The sequence below is a fragment of the Mastigoproctus giganteus genome, chromosome 1, assembly GCF_048544385.1.
Source record: "Mastigoproctus giganteus isolate SK-2022 chromosome 1, ASM4854438v1, whole genome shotgun sequence".
NCBI classification, from domain to species: domain Eukaryota; kingdom Metazoa; phylum Arthropoda; class Arachnida; order Uropygi; family Thelyphonidae; genus Mastigoproctus; species Mastigoproctus giganteus.
In genome coordinates this window covers 57,009,018-57,024,780 of record NC_143575.1, presented here as the reverse complement: position 1 = coordinate 57,024,780, position 15,763 = coordinate 57,009,018, and the positions used below count along the sequence as shown (strand labels likewise).

Here is a 15,763-nt window from a genome sequence, read left to right as displayed (position 1 = left end):
CTAGGCACCTCAGATCACAACTTGGTGATGGCCTCTTCTCAAATGGAGACTTTCTCTTTTGTTCAATCTCAACCTCATGTTGTTTGGCGTTACAAGAATGCAAAATGAGCTCATCTGCGAAATTTCTTTTCTTTTCCTTGGTCGGATTACTGTTTCAAAGCTTCTGGTGCTCAAGTTCATTTGCTCAGATTGTGTCAGTGAAATTATTCTTGTAGGGATGAAATCTTTTATTCCACCCTCCACCTTAAAAAGCTTGCCCTTTATTTAAACCTTAGTTTTCCAATAAATGCTAAGGCTGTTCAAAATAAGAATGTTGCATATTGCAATTGGCTTGCATACAAATCTCCAGGTTCATTTTCTCCCTACACCAAAGCTTGCAACAATTGTAAAGCAGTTATCAATCAGTTCAAACTAGATTTCGAACAGGCTAAGAGTAGAAACCTTGCTTCTTTTCCAAATGGTAGAAAAGCATTTTGGTCTCTTGCCAAACCAACTTTTCTCCATCTCTATTCCCACCTCTGTCAAAACCAGATGGTTCTATTGCCACTTCAGGCAAGGATAAAGTTAACCTGCTAGCATTCTACTTTTCTCTCAACTCGTCTGTTGATGATCTTGGTGAACAATCTCCCACCATTCCCAGTACACGCCATTCAATGCCAATTTGAGAAACCTTGCCCTGCACAACCAGCTTCAACTTCTCAAATATCCACTACCAATTCCAGGTAATTCTCCAGTGCAGCAAGGATAACTTAGTTTAACTGAATATATATAACTGAAGTTTATCATTTATAGATAACTAAAGTTTAACATCGACAAATGCAAAATACTCCATATGGGTAGCAGTAACCCAAGACCTGATAGTAACCTGATACTAAAAATATTGTAATATGCAGATGACCTAAAAATATATAAAATAATTAAATCAACTCAAGATTGTATAATTTTGGAAATGGGAATATCCTGTATTTCTTTATCGATTAATAATAATGGTTTAACAGTAAATTTGTACAAATGCTGTACAATTTCAATATCAGACTATCATAAAAAATAAAGAATTGCTTATCCTTATAAAATTAATGGTGAGGTGATAAAAAGAATACATGACGTTTTAGACTTAGGTATATGGTTCTCTGCCAGATATTCATGATTTAAAAATTAGAGCAATGTGGCATGAAGGAAAAATTACTACCATACATAAAAGGATAATTAAGTGATAGCAGCCGGTAGTTACCAAGGATCACACTCAGGGAGGTGGAGAATGAAAAAGACCTGGGGATAATTGCGTAGTCAGAGATGGAGTTCTCTGAGCAGTGCAGACGAGCTGACAGAGCAGGTCATGGAGTTTTGTCAATGATATATAGGAATTTTGCTAGCAGAGACAAGGAGGTGATTAGACCCTTTGTATAAGGCAATGGTCAGGCCACACCTTGAGTACTGTATACAGGTCTGGAGGCCTCATTTTAGGAAGGATGTAGAGTTGCTAGAATGAGTACAGAGAAGGGCAACAAGATTGGTGGGAGGAACAAAGGGGGTATGCTTAAGAAGAAATGCTTAAGTTCTGCAAATTGCAGTATCTGGAGACTAGGCACCTGCGATGTGACCTGATCCAGGTGTATAAGGCCTTGAATGGTTTGAGCAGGCTCAATGCTGAAGAGATACTTCCGTTTGCTCAGATTAAGAACCTGAGGAGGCATAGATTCAAATTGAGGAAAGACACTTGTAGAATAGATGTGTCGAAATTTGAATTTAGCCAGCAGGTAGATGATTGCTGAAACAGACTTCCATCTGTTGTTGTGGAAGTTGATAGCTTAAATAAATTTAAGGCTCAACTAGATGAACATTTGGGGTGACTGGATGGGCGAAATGGGAAGTTTTTTTTTTTTTTTTTTTGGCTGATGCCCTATAAGTTTGCTTTCTTGCATCATATGCCTCAACTAATGCTAACTCAGAATAGCTTATCTTCGATGACACTCTGATTTCTAGGCAAGATCATATATCCTATATATCCTATTGAGGATTACCAGAACTTCTAATCTCTCTTGGTATAAGCATATTACAAATATTGCTTCTTTGCATCTAAAAAACTGGGTTTTCTCTTTTGCTCTTGGCGTTACGTTTCTTCCAAACAGCTGTTAACTCTGTGCAATTCACAAATCTGCCCTACCATGCAGTATTGTTAACACATTTGGAGTGGTGCCCCCAAAAGCTCCCTCAGGCTTCTAGATTCCATTCAAAAGAGGACAATTAGGCTAATTAATCACTCATCTCTAACAGAGTCTGCCCATTCTCTATCTCATAGGTGCTCTGTTTCTGCCGCATGCCTTTTCTATGGATATTTTCACGAGCACTGTTCTTCTGAGTTGGCTTCTGCAATTTCCGCTCTCTCTCTCTCTTCCAAAGCAATCCGAACATATGCCGCAACCAGTCAACATCCTTTTACTGTCCAACTTCAAACTAAAAGAACCAACTTTTCTTCTTCCTCACTTAAGGTTTCCTTCAACCTTCCTTCATATGTATTTCCTGAAAATTACAATCTATATAAATTCAAGTCGAATGCCAACAAGTATTTTCTTTCATCTTCTCAACCTTCAACCCATGCACAGTAGTAAGTACTATAGGTTTTAATACCTCTGGTGTTTGTAGTTTTCATTAAAAAAAAATGAGAGAGAGAGAAAAAAAGAGTATCTTATAGCTATACACATTACTAGCGTTAGATTAAATAATTTATAATTTCAAGTTTCAGAAATGCCCCAATTTAGATAGGTGGCACTGGTTTACTACTTTTAAAGTCCTACAGGACTTTGGAATATTTTTCTCATATCTGGGGAGGTGTCCCGAAAACCTCTGTCAGGCTTCTAGATTCCATTCATTCCTCTGCTAGGCTCCTAGATTCCTAATATATCAATCATGTTGTGATTGATATATTAGGGAACAATGCGACACTATAACACGACTTTCATATTGGCTCATGCACGATTTTGTCTGCGCGTAACAGCAGGTGAACGTAAAACCCAGCACCAAGCTGAACGTAGCAACCTGCACAACAATACATACAAGTTTATGAAGCTTAAAAATGTCAAATGTCAAATGTGTGAGAGCTATATTTCCCATTTACTGTAACTGTGTTGGTCGGTAGACACTGTTATCAAACTTATCATTCACTGTATTCACAAAATTTTCTGTTCAAAAAGAAGTTTCATGAGGTGGGATAGCATGAGTGGAGTAGCACATTTCTGAAGGCCATAAAAAAATAAAAACAATTTGCAGTTCCCAGTTTATTGGGCTTTTCTGTTAGCGCAGTCTAATTATAAACGGGTAGCAAACTCAATCTTATTGCATTAGCAATAATACCGATAGCTGAATTCTGTGGGTTTTTATATAATGGTGAGATGTGTTTCTCCTTCAATCATAAAAAACATAAATAAATTTTCAGAATCTTCTCTTTTGAGCGTGCTGTATTTGTCGTTATTGATTGCTCCTCTTTTTTACTGTTTTAAATTTAACAATCCCAAAAAAAAAAAGAAAATGTCAGTGAACAGAAATATCAAACAAACTTCATATCTTGTCAAGGTAAAGTGCTATATTTACTATAATATTTATTTATTTATTAGAAATTTAAGATGTTTAAACCTGTGTTAGCAATATTATTGGGTTTAACTTTTTTTTACTGTTTTTCTTACCAGACTGAACATTTTTTTTTGAGTGATCTGCCCCCTATACCTATTTTTCCCATAAGCCCTGTTGTTTTTAATGCACGAAATACCATAAAGCAGAGATTTTTAGGAACACATGTACGCATTATAGTAGAACTGACTGTATAAATCATGAAATCATTAAATTTCCTCCCAATGATTCACCTCCAATGAAAAGAGTTCACTCCAGACGCTTTGGGATCCCTCCAAACTTATACACTATCACCAATTCCTTATATTAGTACAGTTTCTTCATTAACTACCACTGGCGTTGAATTTTCCTATGGTCCATGCAGTCCAGTTATAACTGTAACATATGGACAGCCATAATGGCGCATTTAAGGCAGAAACACAACCTCTGATTTCACTGGATGACCTCAAAAAGAAAGAACCCACAATTCCAAAAACTTAATCCTGCATTCTGGTAGTGCCTTACTCCTTTTGAATTGTAATCACTTGTAAACAATGTATTTAAAACTGAAAATTTAAGGAGCAAAAAATCTTCTAGACACATTAGTAAATGTCCGTAGAAGGACCTCAGGCATCTGGAACAATCTATACTGAATCTGAAAATGTTAACAATACCATCATATACATGTTAGAGTGAAGTTATTCACGTAAGGCTTTGTCACTCGTAACTGAGTCACATTTGTCACAGCAAAGAGTGGCTCTAAGCATAAGATAAGACTTTGAGCTTCAGAGGCTCTTATGTAAAATAGTTGGACAATATCATATCATAGAAGTTCAAGTTTTCAGTGAAACCTTGAACTTCTTAAAACACTTAAAATTAGATTAAATTAATTAAAGCACAAATTTAACTCAACATTTTCAAAGCAACAATTTGTTTACTGATTTTGCAATTTTAGGAACCTTACATCCAGGAAATTCAATCTATTAAATTAACTGTTAATTTACAAATGACATTTCAAGACAATTATGTTATCAAAGTGCTTAGAATCCCAGTGATACTGTTCCAGCAATGGAAACTAATTCCTATCTTATTTCTTGCAAAAATATTTTTTTTTCCAATTGCATTTACCTTCAATGATAGCCAAATATCTATATCAAGGTCAGATTATTCTACTTGGAACAATCTCAATCACCTCCCCCCCCCCACCACAACCTCTAACCTTTCTAGGCATAGCATTAGCATTAGCATTAGTAGAGGCATTTGATGCAAGAAAGCAAGCTTATGCAGCATCAGCCAAGCATATACACATCAGAGTTACAAGGTTCTCATTACTCAAAAAACTAACTTTAACTTGCATAAATCCTCCTTAAAAAGCGACACTATTCCCACATACTTGGGTTGATACTCCTGAAGCCTAAAATGCTATAAAATCTGCAATTCTGTTCAGAAGAGAGAATTCAAACTAGTCAATGTTGCTTTCTTCTCAATTATCTATTCATAACACTAAATTGCATGTATGTTTAGTGATATTGTTTGCAATATCACTAAATACACATAGTGTACCAATGAAGTACAGAAATATCCCAATTATGTAAGCCATCATTCCCGAGACAGCTAATAAATAAAGAATGATATTCCATTAATGACAAAATGGGAGGATGCATCATACCAAAAATAAATTTTTGATATATTCCTTCCCCGTAAATAACACTGTTACTGTATTTGATGCATTAAATAATGCAACGAACTGTATTATTTGACTATTCAATGATATGTTATTTGAAGCATACTGCACTTATTTTAAATATATTACATTATATTAGTGCGTGCGTGTGTGGTACTATATATATATATAATCATCAAGAATAATACAATAGAGAAGTGATATGCTATAGGGGGAAGAAAATTAAGAATTAGATTAAATAAGATAAGATAAGACAGAGATACAATAACATTAATTATGGATCAGGGTCACTGCTATCGCAAAAGTACCCTACAGCCATAATGTATATATAAAATATTACTAGTATAAAATGCATTAAGTAGATGTTTATGCATGGAAATGAACTAATGAAAATACAGTGTACCCTGGGAACGATATATGTTGTGAACGAAGGCGGGAAGAAAGGAACCGGAAAAATAATTGTAACGATAGAAAAGTAAATCAAAAGAATATTTTTGAAGAGACAACCTAGGTGGAGATAGCATTGTAGAGTCTTTCATAATTTTTATGTCTTCATCAGAGGTCATCCACCAAAATCATGAAAAAGACAGCAATGCTCTTACTTTTGTTTCCGACATGTTCTGTGTGTCAAAGTACACATGCAAAAGTCCACGTGGTAATATCAATTTTAAAGTTTTGAATAAAATTATGAATAAAATTTGAATAACGTTATACCAAGTTTGCAATTACATAATGTGTTAATCCACGTGGACTTATACATAAGTTATAACTTATTAACACATTATGTAATTGCAAACTTGGTATAACGTTATTCAAAATTTATTCATAACTTTAAAATTGATATTAGCACGTGTACTTTGACATACAGAACATGTCGGAAACAGAAGTAAGAGCATTGCTGTCTTTTTCATGATTTTGGTGGATGACCTCTGATGAAGACACAAAAATTATGAAAGACTCTGCAATGCTATCTCCACCAAGGTCGTCTCTTCAAAAATATTCTTTTGGTTTACTTTTCTATCGTTACAATTATTTTTCCGGTTCCTTTCTTCCCGCCTTCGTTCACAACATATATCGCTCCCAGGGTACACCGTATTTTCATTAGTTCATCTCCATGCATAAACATCTACTTAATGTATTTTATACTAGTAATATTTTTTATGCACACACACACACACACACTATATAACCCCAGGGGCTCACATCTGATGAGTATGGGCTTGGCACACCCAGGGTCCTGAGCTGGATACAGTCATTCTTCTTTCTTGGTGATTTCCTTCTAATTCTGACTCTTGTTCTCTCTCTCTCTCTCTCTCTCTCTCTCTCTCTCTCTCTCTCTCTCTCTCTCTCACAGGGTAATTCAGAAATTTTTTTTTGGTTGGTGTAGCATAAGCCTCAGGGTTCCTTGCACCATATGGCTAATAATAATAATAATAATAATATTTATACTTTGATATACACTTGGTGATCACTGAATTAATGACCACCCACCTAATACCATGTTGGCCACTGTTTGCATGGATAACAGCAGCTATTAGCCTAGGCATTGACTCTACTAAATGTCTTAAGATGTCCATAGGGCTCTGCAGCCATGCTGCCTGAAAGGCTTTCCAAAGTGTCAGAACAGATGATGGTTGCATGTTCACATGCTTCACTTTCTGTTCCAACACATCCCATAGGTGTTCAATTGCATTGGAGTCAGGTGAATTGGGAAGCCAATCAAGATCAGTGATATCTTCGCTATGTTCCTCAAAACCACTTATATACAGTCAGTGCAGGCCCAATTACAAGGCATATTAATTGTCTTGGAAGATCCAATTTCTATCCAGGAAAACTTATAACATGGCATGGTACACATGGTCTCCTAAGAGCTGGTGATAGACCTTACCAGTGAAACGCTGGTACATTTGCATTGTGGATCCTAGTTCTTGCCAGCAAAACATGCCCCATATTAAGCAACCACTGCCACCTGCCTGGATAGTGAGCACCATGCAGGATGAGTCCATGGACTCCTGTTGCTTGTGCCACACACAGAAGCATCCATCAACATGCTGTTCCAGGCATTTGGACTTATCCGACCAGCACACTGGTTTCCAGCCAGCATGTTGCTGACCCATAGCATTCGTGATCGCAATGATCAGTGGTGAGAAGAGGGGTGTCTTGGGTCATCTGCTGTGGAATTCCATATGCCTGAGTGTGCGGTGCATCATCATTTGTGATACTGATTTTCATTCCCCCATATTATAATTCGATGTCAACTATTGCATAGCGACCTGCTATTGAGCCCATACAATTTGCTCACCATGAACATCTGCCTTGCATAATCCTTTATGGTTATGTCAGCAGGAAGTAGTTTGATCCATTTGACACCGTTCTTTGTAAACCTTAACCACAGTGAGCCATAAGCAACCAACAAGACATGCCATTTCTGATATGGAAGCATCCAATGCACAAGCTCCCACAATCATGCATTTCTGAAACTTCGTGACATCTTTACTACATCCCATAATTGCTATTTTATCACTTTAACTTGCACGACCAGATGCAAATCACCACTACTCTATCATACAAAACTATTTGACTTTTTGTATTGCGAGCTATGCAGCATAGTCTAATATGGATGGGTGGTCATACTTCAGTGATCTGTGTGTGTGTGTGTGTGTGTGTGTGTGTGTGTGTGTGTGTGTGTGTGTGTGTGTGTGTGTGTGTGTGTGTGTGTGTGTGTGTGTGTGTGTGTGTGTGTGTGTGTGTGTATCAGTCACAGTATAAATATTCTCGCAGGTAGAGATAGCATTGCTGCTCTCTTGCATCATGTGAAAAAGGCTTTGTTCAATGCTCACCACCAGATAATATAGAACATGTCTCATTAGGACATGAACTTATGGGATTTTTTTTCCATATTGTAACCAAGTTAGCTGGTCTCAAGAGAACTGCATGTTTATTCTCCTGGTAACTTGCACTTTTCTTTCTTATTCTTTTTATTTTTTAACTTGACAAAAAAATAAATGTTAGAATACACACAATTTTTTAAAATAATACACTAATTTACTTTGCTTACTTATATTTGGCTGCATATTTATTCTTGCATTCAGTTCTTTTTATGTATTTGTACTGATACTTTTACTTGAAATGTTACTATAATGATCAGTACTCCCCTAGTTGAGTGATCAAACAAAAGGGTACATTTGTATTGTATCTGAATGATCATATTTCAGGCCTGCATACTGTTAAATACAATGATGTTCCTGTATTGTCTTTGTTTTTGAACTCCTCCAGGAGTATGTTGCTGTGCTAGAGTATAAACAGCAAATCCTTTACACGGTAACTGTAGATTTACCTATTATTTTTAAAATCAATTATAAAATTAGTTATTGTAGATTTTTCTTTAACCCAATTTGGCCCATGTAGTGAATAAGTACCTCAGGTCAGATTCATATTTTCAATACCTAGTTATGCAACCATGCATAATGACTGAGCAACATGAGAGGCAACTTCCCCTCACATGAACTTGATATCAGCTGAGGATTCATGACTGTGAATCTACATATAACAATGTGCACACCTAGCTCAGTGGAGCCACCTCACCAGGTACCACTCTTCTAATAATTCCAGCCAAATATTTTTGACTTATTATTGATGAAACAAACGTGCTATAGTGAATTCGCAATGGCTGGAGGCATGCCCAGTAGGCTTTTTGTGTGTGCAAATTAAACCATTTATTCTTGCATAATCAAAAAAATAAATATGCATCAGCCATGACCGACTGTACTCTGCAGTATTTATTCTGCACAAGAACCAGTCTAGCTCACTTCAACCTAGCAAAAGAGGAAAATTAAAATGCAAGCAACATCTGGGGTTTAGTTTTAATTATCTAATTAAATTGTAAAACTTAACTAGATAATTAAAACCAGTGTTGTCATAGAACAGTCATAATGCAGTGTTATTATTATAAAAGATAAAGACACATACTGCTTATTAAAAAAGCACATCAGCATACAATGTAGGGCATACTATTACTGCAGCATAATCAGGAAGGAAAATGATTCCTTGGCCAAACATAAACCAAAAATGTGCTGAACAAGTTTTTTGATCTGACAATTGGGTAATGAGAAATTTGCAATTAACCTTCCATCACTCATATTCTAAATGGAACAAATAAGTTTGTGTGGCATCAGTCAGACCCACTTTTTTTATCTTTAACTATAAAAAAAATCCTGAGAAGGTTTATTATTATGATTCTAAAAATTCACAAAATTAAATGAGACAAACCAGCAACAATAATAAAAAAATATTTAGCATTAGTAGAGGCATATGATGCGAGAAAGCAAGCTTATACAGCATCAGCCCAAAAAAAAAAAAAATTAAACCTTCCCATTTCGCCCATCCATTCACTCCAAACGTTTGTCTAGTTCTGCCTTCAATTTATTTAAGCTGTCAACTTCCACAACAACAAATGGAAGCTTATTCCAGCAATCAACCACCCATTGGCTGAAGGCAAATTTCTGCATGCACATCTATTCTACAACTGTCTTTCCTCAATTTGAATTTGTCCCCTCAGGTGAGTAATCTGAGCAAGAGAAAGAATACCATCAGCATTGAGCTTGCTCAAACCATTGAAGGCCTTATACACCTCAATTAGATCACCTAGCAGGTGCCTAGTCTCCAGACACTACAATTTACAGAACTTAAGCCTTTCTTGGTAAGAACAACCCTTTGTTCTACTCACCAATCTCACTGCCATTCTCTATACTAGGTCCAGCAGCTCTACATCTTTCCTAAAATGAAGCCTCCAGACCTGTATGCAGTACTCAGTGTGCGGCCTGAAATTTTTATGGTATTCTTTAAAATTTAAGGTCGTTCACCCCCCTCCCCAAATTGAAAGATAAATGCTCATACAGCATCTGTGTTTCAGCTTGGAGGATGAGTGACACAAATAGCATAGCACAGCCATTTGTATTTCATTTCTGTAAAGCTGGCAAAACCAAAAGCTCTAAAAAAGAGTAGATCGAAATGCAAGAAACAAAGACATGATCTCTTGCATGGCATCTGTTACAGGCCAAACAAAAGATTAAGCTCTTGTAATTCATAGTATATTGAAACAAAAACAGAAAAAATACTGTATGATCATTTAGAGAATAATGGTAGGAAAAGGTATATGAAAGGATCTGATTTTATTTTCAAATTAAAAATATATATATATATATTAAAAAATTTCAGCCATTCACGCCATGCTATCCATGACAGGTTAAATATTGATGAAACTGCTCACAACATCCAGGATGAGCAAATTGCATTCATAATATGACACATGACCAGAATGGTCGGGGAAACTCGGAAACAATTTAATTCATTTCACTTCATGTGGCAACAGTATAATATCTGAAGTAGTATATCTGGGCAGTTGGTCAGTTGCTGAAAGGGAAGGTTTGTTCCATATGATAGGTATTCAAAATGCCTTCTTTTTGCATGCTGGAACAAGCAAAACGATGGTGTTACAGATTACCACATACATACTCTAACGTGTGGGCAGTCACAGTGGTGGTGACTGCATAGAGCTCACGCAAGTTGACATAAATCTATTACTTTAGGCCCTAAAGAAAATAATCTAATGAATCAGGCAATTTGAATAGCCAGACTATTGAACTGCCATAACCTATTCATTTCCAAGGGAATGCAATATTGAGATGATAGCACTAAATTGTATAGAAGTACCTTCATGTTGTAACCACACATTATAATGGCACCACACCAAGGTAAAATTATTTAGCTAACACAGCAGATAAAAGTATGACTTAATGTTCCCCAGACAGATGATTGGGTAGTAGATAGGGACCTATGATTTTGTCTCCAAATATACTGGCCCATACTGACATCAAAACTGAAGCTATCAATGCAGTGACAAGGTACAGGTTTACATTTGCCTAATAATATATAGTGGCAATTCTAAATGTGCTTGCAAAACTGTTCTAACTGCAGAACCCATGCAAAGTGGAATATCCAACATTTCTTGAATACAGTAAAAGTGATACAGGTGCAATTAGAAATCCAACCAATTCCTCTCATAATACAGTGAATAGTGATATAGTTCATTCCTTGTCAAGTTCAAGCATGCATGCTGGTCATTAGACTGGATTCCACTGCTTCTTCCAAGTCAGACATCTGCACCGAGCGTGATGCATGATGCTACAATCATTTCTTAGGCACTCAAGTCATGTTTTTTGGTTTTTTTTTTTTTTTTTTTTTTAGGAGCATTAGCAACTAAGGCCATATTTCTCCGGGGATATGCGGTGGTCATTCCCTGACCTTTCCACATCCTCCGTATTTGGTGGTCACGGGCTCGAACCCCGGTCTAATCAAGAAGCGTGTGTTACACACTGCTGCTCCTGCTCACCTGGCTACGGAGGCCCCTCAAGTCATGTGATGATACTAGCAATGGGATGATGGTGGCCTAGGTATTGTTGTACAATTTGCACAAGCAGGACTATATCCACTTTCCCAAAATTGTCCCAACAAAAGTTACACACTGCAGTCCTAAAGAGCCATATATATTCTCATCAGGGTCAATCCTTCCATAATTTATAAATCTGTTTTCCTCACAAGCTGGTATATTACAGCATTTGCATATTGTGACATGCTGTGCACATGCAATTTGTATTGAAAACACACTTTCAAACTATTTTATTAGCACAAATCACATTATGTAATAATGTCTTTAATTTCAAATGTCTTGTTACCTAAGTATCAGACTGAAAGTGTTTCAGAACATTTTCAGTTTATTTTTGATCACAAAATTTCTATGCCAATTATCCCGCACTAACCATACACCCAGTATAAAAAAAAACACTCCATTCAAGTTTTGGTAAGCATCCAGACTATCAATATCATTGACAATTCGTAAATCTTAGTAACTTTAGCAAGTTATTAAGAACTGAGCTAGTCTGTGAGGCATCACCTAGTACCCTCTTTAAAAAAGTGACTAACTTAATCTAGTTAAAATAATCAGAAAAGATGCCATTATGAGAAGCACCACAGAAAATAAAATAATCTGCATAGGAAAAACACACTTTTAAATAATTCTTTCTAACACATCTTAATAGATGGAATGCCATCCACACAGGAGAGAAACTTGATTTTGAGAAAAATTACGGAAATTATGACAATGCTCAGACAGGCTGTAACTAGTGTGCACTCAGAAAAACAAAAATTCTCCTAATATATTAAAAAAAAAAGATGCATAAAGAAACCACAATAGCTAGTGTGCAACAACCACCACAATTTAATGCACATTTCATACAATTACAAATCCACATATTATTTATATTGCAATACACTAAATGCCTATGATATGTCTTATTATATCACATTAACCTCCCCATTTATGATCATAAGTTCCTCAGAAGTGGTTTCATAAATCAGGAGTGATTTTGCCTATACAAATAACGATATGATGAGCAGGTACCAAAAAAAAAAAATGTTTCTTGTATATTTTTCATAGTATCACTAGTGCAGTCATTATTTAAGGCATATATTGCACTATTTTATATGTATCACATGGTATATTTGTTATACATACTGTATGATACATATAATACAATAAAAATAAAGATAAAATAAAAATATTGTGTTAAATGTATCACACAATAAAATATATAAAACAATGTAACACAATAAAAATAAAGTGTGGTATAGTATATTAAGCAACAATTGAAAAGGTGATGAAATTACTGATAACTTCTTTTATTCTGAAATCTAATAATGGCCTAGCCCCAAGATTAGTGGATTTCAGTTTATAATATATTTATTTATTTACTGGTTATTCGTTTTATATCTTTTCTGAAATTTCTTGGTTGCAATAAAAATAAGTACTTTATAAAAAATATCCAAAAAAGAATTTGATTAAGAAGAAAATAATGAAAATATCATAGTGGCAACACTAATTTTATATTAAAAAAAAGATGTTCTAGTGTACCACATATTTATGTATAGTATGTTGCAAACATAATCATTGAAATTTTACAAAAAATTATGCTGAACTATACTGTACATGTGTTTTCAGTATACATTAAATACATAAATATTTAAAGTATTTCTTTCAATCTCATTCATTTTACATTCAAAGGATAAGATCTTGTGAAGTTGAGCAAAAGGTCACAAGATCAAGTTGAGTTCATATATAAAATTTGAAGTGTTAAACATAAGATAATCCAAAAGCACACCACATTCCACACACAAGAATTTCTTGATCATAACCATCAACCTGGGAGTTAGATAAAATAATGAATTTTACAGTCTTTGATACTCAACTGAAGCAAAATTAAAAATCAAATTTAAAGTGTAAAACACAAGTAAACCTTTTCCTAACTTTCCATGCTCTAAATTTTTAGTGGGTTTGATAAAAAATGCTTACCTTCAGTACACAGTAACTTCCTCCTTTCTTTTTTTTCAAAATATCCAGAGCCTGAGAGTCATAATCAGGGGCAATAATACCATCAGATACCTGCAACATCATAACATTTGCTCTAACATTTCTTATTCATTTGTACCAATGAATGCTAAAAATCTGTATTTTTGGACATTTAAGCTTTAAATGCAGAATTTATTTTGAATATTAAAAAATATGGTATTATTATCACCATATCTTATTTAAATAAAAGTACATCAGATAAAGAGAAACAGTTCACTTTATAAAAAAAAAAACAAAAAAACTCAGTTTCATGGAATATCAAGAATTGTAACCATTATTACAGAGCTAAAAGAGCTTAACATCAAAACAGCATTAGTGCAACAAAAAGTGGTGAGTATGCTGTAGTAGTAAAAATTTAAATCTGTCGTCAAAGTACAAAGACACAACAAAATGGAATATAACAAAAAAAACACCTGCAATACATCTATCCAGCAACAGCTGAAACACATCTATCCAGCAACAGCTGAAACACATCTATCCAGCAACAGTTGTTTTGCACCAGACAAGAGAAAGCAGGCTTTCTGTTGATGGTAGGATAGTTGATAAGGCTCAAAGATTTTCCCACAGCCTGAGGAAGTCAACCCCTTTTGACAGCAGAGAACATCTTTTCACCTGGTCAATCATATAAAAAATTATTCAAAGATTGATTGTTCAAAGTTATATGCATATATTATTTAGATTGGGCAAGTGCTAAAACTAAACAATCAACCAAGCAGGCAGAAAACGACAATGGTTACTTGTACAGCATTATTTTTAGTGTTAAATCAACTTTAAATGTGTGGTAGGGGTGTAGAGTTAAATATACATTTTATACACTCCTATGTTGCTAAAGAACCACTGAAAGTATTTTGTTAAAGAAAAAGAACTCTTATATTCTGTGTATATTGCCTTTGCATTCTGCTATTTGTCTGACAGAAGATATTATCTGCATTGTTACGATATAAGGCATCAGTCACATAATTTAGACTTGGTCATAAGTTTTTTTAGCATTTGTAGTTATCTCTAAAGTTTTTCTTAAATTAAATTAATGAATAAATATTATTCACTCACTGTAAATAACAAAGTATTCAGATATTCAAACCATGAGGCATGTGCTCACCATATCTCGTAGACAAGATCAATCAATTCGGCCCTGGAGAGATTATGAAGGGCTCATGGGGTAGAATTTTTCTCAGCATGGTCTGTGCTTGTTAACAGGAGAGACTGCTTCTACAGGAATGGGATACACTTAAATAGAAGGGGGGGGGGGGGGGGGGTGCAAGAGTGTTTGTTGATGCTATCGAGGCAGTGTTAGGTGGGTCGGAAAACTGCTAGCTTGGGAAGATTCATAAACTAATAGATTAACAGTAGCAGCAAGCAGATGTAAAAGCGATTATTGCATCGCTTCTATTGGAATGAGCAGCAGCCTGGAAAGCAAGGTACGGGGGATTTCAAGAACTGTACAACATCGGCACACTGTGATCACTCCACCTAGGGGTTCCTTTATCTGCAGATTCTTAATACACGAAGAATCGCTGTTAATAATCATATCAAGAGTATTATTCTCTCTGGTTGCCTCTTGAACATGCTGCTGTAGAAAACAATCATCCAATAAATCCAAAAAAACCTTGCTAGTGTGTGAGTGACTTACCAACAAGTTCCAGTCAATATCTGGGAAGTTAAAATCCCCCATTATAATACAATCTGATTTACTCCCCCACTCTATTTCCCTGTGCAGTTGTTCATTGTTCTCATCAGAATTATTAGGCCTATAACATACTCCTACTCTCAATTTTGCTTTCCCAGTGCTTAAGTCACACCAAACTGACTCAACATTGCACTGTCCACCCATGTCAACTTGATGCACTTTCTTAGATTTTATGTTTCTTAACTAACAGCATAACCCCTCTTCCCCTCCTATCCTGTCTATCCTTTCTATATACATTGTATTCCCCAAATTCCAATTCTGCATTCCTTATATCTGTGTGACACCACATCTCTGATATCACAACAATATCTGCCTTTGATGTTTT

General features: G+C 35.4%; 1 protein-coding gene across 2 annotated transcripts in view; it reads right to left on the bottom strand.

The window, feature by feature from the left end:
- Window positions 1-15,763, bottom strand: part of LOC150090813 (bifunctional purine biosynthesis protein ATIC) — a 343,962-nt gene that overhangs the window by 98,705 nt on the left and 229,494 nt on the right. For both annotated transcript variants that reach the window (XM_090372983.1, XM_090372991.1), the window contains one exon: window positions 13,695-13,784. In XM_090372983.1, the coding sequence (XP_090229109.1) occupies window positions 13,695-13,784 (90 nt within the window). The remainder of the gene's footprint in view (window positions 1-13,694; window positions 13,785-15,763) is intronic.